This window comes from Carlito syrichta, unplaced genomic scaffold (assembly GCF_000164805.1).
Source record: "Carlito syrichta isolate Samal-C Ts95f unplaced genomic scaffold, Tarsius_syrichta-2.0.1 Scaffold307764, whole genome shotgun sequence".
Taxonomy (NCBI): domain Eukaryota; kingdom Metazoa; phylum Chordata; class Mammalia; order Primates; family Tarsiidae; genus Carlito; species Carlito syrichta.
In genome coordinates, this window is record NW_007251860.1 from 607,556 (window position 1) to 615,308 (window position 7,753).

General features: G+C 39.6%; 1 protein-coding gene and 1 pseudogene across 1 annotated transcript; one reads left to right on the plus strand and one right to left on the minus strand.

Annotated features, from left to right (window-relative positions):
- The first annotated feature begins 2,278 nt into the window (after nt 1-2,278).
- LOC103267012 lies at nt 2,279-3,262 on the plus strand (annotated as a pseudogene).
- Nucleotides 3,263-6,664: 3,402 nt separating this feature from the next.
- On the minus strand, nt 6,665-7,236 carry LOC103267013 (peptidyl-prolyl cis-trans isomerase A-like). The gene has a single exon (XM_008064620.2). The coding sequence runs from the start codon at nt 7,234-7,236 to the stop codon at nt 6,742-6,744; it is 495 nt and encodes a 164-aa protein (XP_008062811.1). The 3' UTR covers nt 6,665-6,741.
- Between the last annotated feature and the right edge of the window lie 517 nt (nt 7,237-7,753).

Sequence of the window (7,753 nt, forward strand, 5' to 3'; positions counted from 1 at the left end):
CATCAGATCTCTGGAAAGCTAGAAAAAACAGAGTGAGGTTCAGAGAGAAGTTTGCTGGTCCGATCTATAGTATCAGAGAAGGAAGTTTAATTGGGGCTTTGAAGTTTCCTTCTAGATTATCCTGTATGACTGGTACCCTGCCCAAGGATGCTAAGGTTTATTTGATTGCAGAACTCCTTTGTTCTCTCTCTCCCCAGAACTTAATCAAATGGGAGACATGAGGGAAAATATGAGAGGTCATAGAGCCACCTCATTTCCAAAAATGACAGAGGTAAAGAATGGATAAATCATTTTGTAAATTTTCACGTACCCAATACCTGAGCTTCAGGGAGAATCGATCTCGAAGTCAAAAGTTGAAGGGTAAAGGCTTCAGTCTCATGCCCATATAAATACATGCACTTGAAATTGTAGGAACTTTTCAAAGGCCTCAAAGTCTATCACATTTTAAATCAAAACTCTTGGATTTTTATGATGCCAGAGGCATAATGTCACAATGAATATATTAAAAACTAGTAGCTAAGTTGGGCAAGAGCTATATTACTGCTTCTTTCTTTGCCACCAAAGACCTTCTTAAGACTTGCCAGCCTGTCTTCAATCTCATCAGGAAGCTTCTTTGGTTGAAAAACATATTCAATGCTTGGACATTACACAATGTAAATTCCATGGCAGCACTGCATCTTTTGGGGAGGACAGTCAGAATGTGACAGATCTTAATAATATTAATTGAAATTCCATCCAGAAAGAAATCAGATGACTTGGAATTTGGATAATGTCATCATGCTACAAGATGTTATTTTTGGATATCAGTTGTTCCTAATATCTCAACATCATTTCTCTCCTAGATCTCTCCTAGATCAACACTGAAATCTCCCTAAAATTGGGTGGGGAGCAGGAATAAGTTACAGCTCACTGAGTAGCTTGATCATCTTTGGGAGCTCATTCAGAATCTTATCTGAATTCATTTGTCCAAGATATCCTCAGGTCTAAGTTCCATACAAATTCAATATAAGCCTGAAACTCAGGGATACCTTCAACACTTTCATAAGACATTTCTGGAAGATTCATGATGTTAGAGAGCATGGATCACTCTGGAGACACTTTTAGTAGTCTGAATTTATGCTTGGAAAATTGGAGAAACAATGGAGGAGGACAAAACTCTCCATCTATTGCTCAATTGATATTTCAGCTCCGCCACTGTTCTAAGGAGAAAACTGCTAGTAATAAAAAACCAGAGGTAACAAAGCCCAGGACAAGGTAAGACATTAAGTCAGGCCCCAAGACACCCATCTGAGATCATTAACCACCGACAATCAAGCACCCTGGAGAGTGCCACTGGGGTCCCAGACCTCTGACAAGTAGAGAATCTTGGACAAGCTGCCAATGAAAATAGTAATGAGATAGGGGGCGGAGGGTTAGGAGTAGTAGAGTGGATAAGAAATTACATAGCTTTTGCTTAACAAAGAAGAAGGAGAGATGGAGAGGGAGGGAGGGAGTCAGGGAAGAAAGGAGGGAGGGAGGGAGAGAATTCTAGTCAAAGGCATTAATTAACTAGAAAGTTCTGGCTTGTCTTTATAAGTTACAAATAATGGCTAATGTTTTTATGCCAAATACTGTGCAAAGCACTTCGCAAACATTATCTTCTTGAATCTTCATAGTCACCCCATGAATAAAAAATTATTATAATTTTCCTTTCATAGAAGAATAAATAAAGACTTAAAGAGGCTAACTAAAGAGCCCAAACCCAATGAACAAGTGGAGGGGCCCAGAGTTTAGCCCATGTATTTACCATGATACTCAACTAAATAGGGAGCAGGCTTTGTAAATATTTGCTATCAACTATTTATAGTAGATTGCAAGACTACAATGATGCCAAAAAGTACACACATTTTAAGAAAAACACTGCATTAAAATTGTAATGCTCAATATACACCAATAACAAAAGATGAATACAAGTCACATTTGACTTCTGCATTTACAAGAGGTGCTCAAAGTGGTTACCATCGGCGTCCAGACACTTCTTGTTATGGCAAACTACTGCAGGACTTGCTGCCGTGATAGGCCTCCTGGATCTTCCCTTGTGCACATCCCACACTGTACCATGCATCTCAAACTTACCACAAATGTGCACAATTGTTATTTTCTGTCTTCTTGAATCTCCTTTGGCCAATAGAATGTGGCAAAAGTGATCATGTGTTAGTCCCATATCTAGGTATTAAGAAGTTCATGCAGTGTGCCAGCCGTGGGTGTGTGGGGAAAGACAGTGCCGGTAGTGGCCCCGAGACCCACAGAAGCCAACGTGCAGGAAAAATTGGAGTTCAAGGAAGAAATAAAAGACTCAGAAAGTGGCATTTGCATGCAATTCATGAGGTCACACAAGTGTTATGACACCGTTACAACCAGTTCAAAGCTTGTTGTCTTTGATGTTACATTACAAGTGGAAAGGGCCGTCTTTGCCTTTGTCGCCAACAATATCTGAGCAGCGCCATTGTGGGATAGTAAAAATCAAAATTTTATAGGAATGCTAACAATTACAGATTTCACAAATATACCACAGATACTATAAATCACCTATGGTACAGATTTATGAGTTAGAGGAACATAAGACTGAAACATGGAACTTTGTTTACCAGAAACATTATAGTGACTATATCTATATCTCCAGATGCAAGCCTCTTTGATGCTGTATGCTTGTTGATCAAAAATAAAATCCACAGATTGCCAGTTATTGGCCCTGTCAGTGGGAATGCACTTTATATACTCACTCACAAAAGAATCTTCAAGTTCTTCCAGCTTTTTATCTCTGATACACCAAAGCCTGCCTTTATGAAGCAGAATCTGGATGAACCATACCACAGCATTGCCTTTATGCATCCAGATGCTCCTATCATTAAAGCCTTAAACATATTTGTGGAAAGATGAATATGAGCTTTGCCTACTATGGATGAATCAGAAAAATTTGTAGATATTTATTTCAAATGTGTTGTAATTAATTTTGTTGCTGAGAAAACATACAATTGCCTAGATATCACAGTGATCCAGGCCCTTCGGCATCAATCACAGTATTTTGAAGGTGTTGTGAAGTTCAGTAAGCTGGAAAGAATGAAGTAGATAGTATTATGGGTATTATTTCCCTGTCAGACATTCTGCAAGCCCTAAGACAAACACCAGCAGGTGCCAAACAACAGGAGACAGAAACAGAATGACAGCCATGAATGTAGATGCCCTTGTAGGAGAACTTGAACAAAGCTCCTGGGTCACATCTTGCCTCAAGAACACTGACTGTGAATGGTTAAGAATTTCTTTCGAGGTTTATTGTGATAAAAAATTATTATTGATCAAAAATAAAATCCACAGATTGCCAGTTATTGGCCCTAACCAGTGATGTTGAAATTAAGCTTTAAAAAGAAAGATCTTACGTGCTTGAAGATTCAGGCTTGCATTAAGATACTGCATATTGCATTAAGATGAAGACCTTTGCCAGGTGCAGTGGTTCACGCCTGTAATTCCAGCACTTTGGGAGGTGGAGGCAAAAGGATTGCCTGAGCCCAGCGGTTCGAGACCAGCCTGGGCAACTTGGCGAGACCTCGTCTCTACAATAAATAAAAAAAAGTTGCTGGGCATGGTGGCACGTACCTGTGGTTCCAGCTACTTGGAAGGCTGAGGCGGAAGGATTGCCTGAGCCCAGCAGGTCGAGGCTGCGGTGGCTGTGAGCGTGCCACTGCACTCCAGCCTGGAAGACAGAGTGAGATTTCGACTCACAAAAAAACAAAACAAAAAAACAAAACCAAAACTTTGTCTGAAGGATTTTTAAATGCTGTATATCACTAAAGTGTACTGTGTCCTGAAATTTGTATTATTTTTCATTTCGGAGAATTCACTATTATGGCACAGGGGATGGGACATAAGGTGAGTATATTCATGCTCAGATCACAGTGTCTTCTGTCATCATTGCTGCCTGCCACAGCTGGAGTGCACACATGTGCAGTGACACAGAGCTTGAATGTGGAAGACTTTGAAACTTTTACCAAATCATTTTATTTTCATTAGATTTGTCAAAAAACTGTAATTTTTAAATACAAATAATTACTTTAAAACTTGAATGATACTTTTATGTTTGTTTGGTTCTGAGCTACTGTATAAACAAGGCTGCTTTATAACAACTTTATTTTTACTTTCATGCAATTTTTACATGTCTTTTGGTGGATAACCTTCACATATTCATTAATAAATTCTTGGCTATTTTAAAATGGCAAATTTATCATTATTTGGGGGAATGAGGACCACCTAGGAGTCCAAACTTCACCTGCATGCAACCTGCTTATGTAGTTAATCCTCACTTATACCCCACAACTCTATAATAAATAAATAAATAATTTCTTTTAAAAGTTTGGATTTGGGAAGAATACAACTTTTACTAGAGCTACTGGAGGATTTTAAAAGCTGAGGTCTCTGTCCAGCAATTCCCCTCCTTGGAATATACCCAGAGGAACTCAAATCACTCTATGAAAAAGATATCTGCACATGAGTGTTTATTGCAACATTGTTCACAATAGCAAAAACATGGAACCAACCATGCTGCCCAGTGAAAGTGGACTGAATAAAGAAAATGTGTGCATATACACAACAGAGTATTACACAACCATAAAGAAGGACAAAATCATGGACTTCGCAGCAACTTGGATGGATTTAGAGTCCATCATACTCAGTGATCTATCACGGAAACAAAGAACTGAGTGTCACATGTTCTCACTTATAAGCAGGTCTTGAACATTTATCACAATACTGGAAGAAAGAGATTGCCAGTAGCAGGACACTGTTGGGAGGTTGGGGGGCACGTAACCTCACTAAAGGTACCAGATCCTAAACCAGGTGAAGTGAGCTCCAGATGAAGGTCCAAACTTCACCTGCTTGTAAAACACTCATGTCCCTAATCCTGACTTGTACCCCACATCCTTATGATAAAATAAAGTTAAAAGAAAAAAGCTGAGGTCTCTAAAAGCATATGGAGAAACAGACCACAGTTTGGAGGACGCTGAATGCTGGGAAGATGGCTATTTTTTCTTGTGCATTGAAATGTAAAATCATGACATTTGTATAACTGCTAATGCAATTGTTTTTGTCATGCAATGTTTCCTAATGTAAGTGCTCTAAAAATATTGACACTGTGTATGTGTGTGTGTGTAATTTTTTCAGATTGAAAAATTAAAATAAATCCTACTGTCTACAAAAATAAGTTCATGCACGGTCTCATTCTCTCTCTCTCTCTCTCTCTCTCTCTCTCTCTTTCCTATCTTGCCACCAAGTAAACAAAGTAAAGAAGCCTGGGCTTAAACTGCTGAAGTGTGAGAGACCACTGGAGCAGAGGTGAGACAACAAAACTGAGGCCGTCCTAGTACAGGCAAAATTCTCATCCTATAGAATCATGAGCTAAATAAGTGACTGTTGTTCCAAGACATGGAATTTTGGGATGAGGAAACCCTATTACTTACATAATAAAAGACCATGGTAGACTAAACAGAGAGTTAGTTAATTTAGTGACTTAATGGCATCAAAGTCTCAGTTTTCTTCCATCTTTCCACTATGCCACCCTCAGCATGTAGATTTCTGCTCTGTGAAACCTCCTCCCTGGTCACAAGATGATGCATGCGTTTCAGACATCACATCTAGAAATGACAACATAGAGAAAGGGGAACAGGCTGGGCATGGTGACTCATACCTGTAATCCCAGCACTTTGGGAAGACAAAGTAGGAGGATCACTTGAGGTCAGGAGTTCAAGACCATCCTGGGCAAAATAGTGAGACCCTGTCTCAACAAAATAATAATAATAATTAATCAGCTGTGGTGGCTCATGCCTGTAGTTTCAACTACTCAGGAGACTGAGGCTGAGGTTGGAGGACTACTTCAGCTCGGGAGGTCAAGCCTGCAGTGAGCTATGATCACACCACTGCACTTCAGCCTGGGCAGCAGAATAAGTCCCTGTCTCTAAAAAAGAAAACAAAAAGAGTTCACAGTTTCTTCCCATGAATTTTTCTCTACTTGATGCATTTTTTTAAATCAAGGAAAGCTTTCGCAGGGGACTAGGATAATTGACTTAGACTAATAAAGATTTATATCTGGTTCATAATGGAGAGTGGTAGATGTCCACCCACTGTAGAAGGAATTATTTGGGGGGGACATTGTCTGTAGAGACTTTATTCTAGCCATGTTATTTAGGTTCTTGAGAGCTTCAGACACAGAAGAAAGAATTTGTAAGATCATCTTTATGAATTGGACCTTAGTCTGAGGGGAGTGTTCATGTTAGTATCAACATCATGCTGATGTCTCTACCCACTGACTATATACGATATAATCAAATACGTGTAAACAAGAGAATAAAGTTTTGATAAGAGAGGTGAAATAGTTCCCCAAACCACTACCCATTTTTTTCCAGGGGTATAAACTCCCCAAGTGGTATTAACAACTACTTGCCCAATATATGAAGTGGATGAGAGAATGCAGATCATACGGAACATGTAATTTCTGGCTAATACATCTTTTTTGTTGTTGTTGTTGTTATTTAATTTTTATTCCTCTGCAATCCAACTAGACGTGGAAGGGAATAAGGAAAATATGGAACCTAAAGAATTGTAGTGAGAGCACAAAGATTATAGGGATACTGCGAGCAAATGGGATGGAGGGGGTGCTCTCCTGAGCTACAGAAGGAATGATCTGGTAGTTTAAGATAAAACAAGTCAAATTTATTAGAGTTGTCCACAGTCAGCAATGGTGATCTTCTTGCTGTTGTTGCTATTCTTGGACCCAAAGCCCTCCATGGCTTGCACAACATTCATGCCCTCTTTCACCTTACCAAAAACCACATGCTTGCCATCCAACCATTCAGTCTTAGTAGTGCAGATGAAAAACTGGGAACTGTTTGTGTTGGGTTCAGCATTTGCCATGGACAAGATGTTGGGACCTGTATGCTTCAAGATGAAGTTCTCATCATCAAATTTCTCCCCATAGATGGACTTGCCGCCAGTGCCATTATGGCGTGGAAAATCATCAACCTGGCATATAAACCCTGGAATAATTCTGTGAAAGCAGGAACCCTTATAACCGAATCCTTTCTCTCCAGTGCTCAGAACACGAAAGTTTTCTGCTGTCTTTGGAACTTTGTCTGCAAACAGCTCAAAGGAGACGCGGCCCAAGGGCTCGCAGTTGCCGGTGATGTCAAAGAACACGGTGGGGTTGACCATGGCTGATGGGAAAAGGCTCAAGATGGCGGCGTCTGCAGAACCAATACATCTTATGTTATTGGGAAATTTTATTCAGATGCCAATAAAAGATGATGTGAATAAGCTCTGATGTATAAGATTATAAGATCTTTCATGATTTCAAATAAATAAGAGATCAAAGTGGGATTAAGAAATCAGGTAGGGCCAGGTGCGGTGGCTCGAGCCATGAGCGTGCCACTGTACTCCAACCTGGGTGACAGAGTGAGACTCTGACTCAAAAAAAAAAAAGTCAGGTAGGCTTTCTGAAGGAGATGAGACTCTGAATTATAGAAGCTACTACTACTGCCTGTAATAGTATCCAAACTTTGTTGAGTGCTTATTATGTACCAGACAGAGTTTAATTGTTTTACATGTGCTCCTTCTTTTAATTCTTGCAATAGTCCTATGAGGTAAGTCATAGCATCATCTCCATTTACTAGATAAAGCAACTGAGACACAGAATCAAAATCACAAAGATGGAAGGCAATAGAACTGGGAT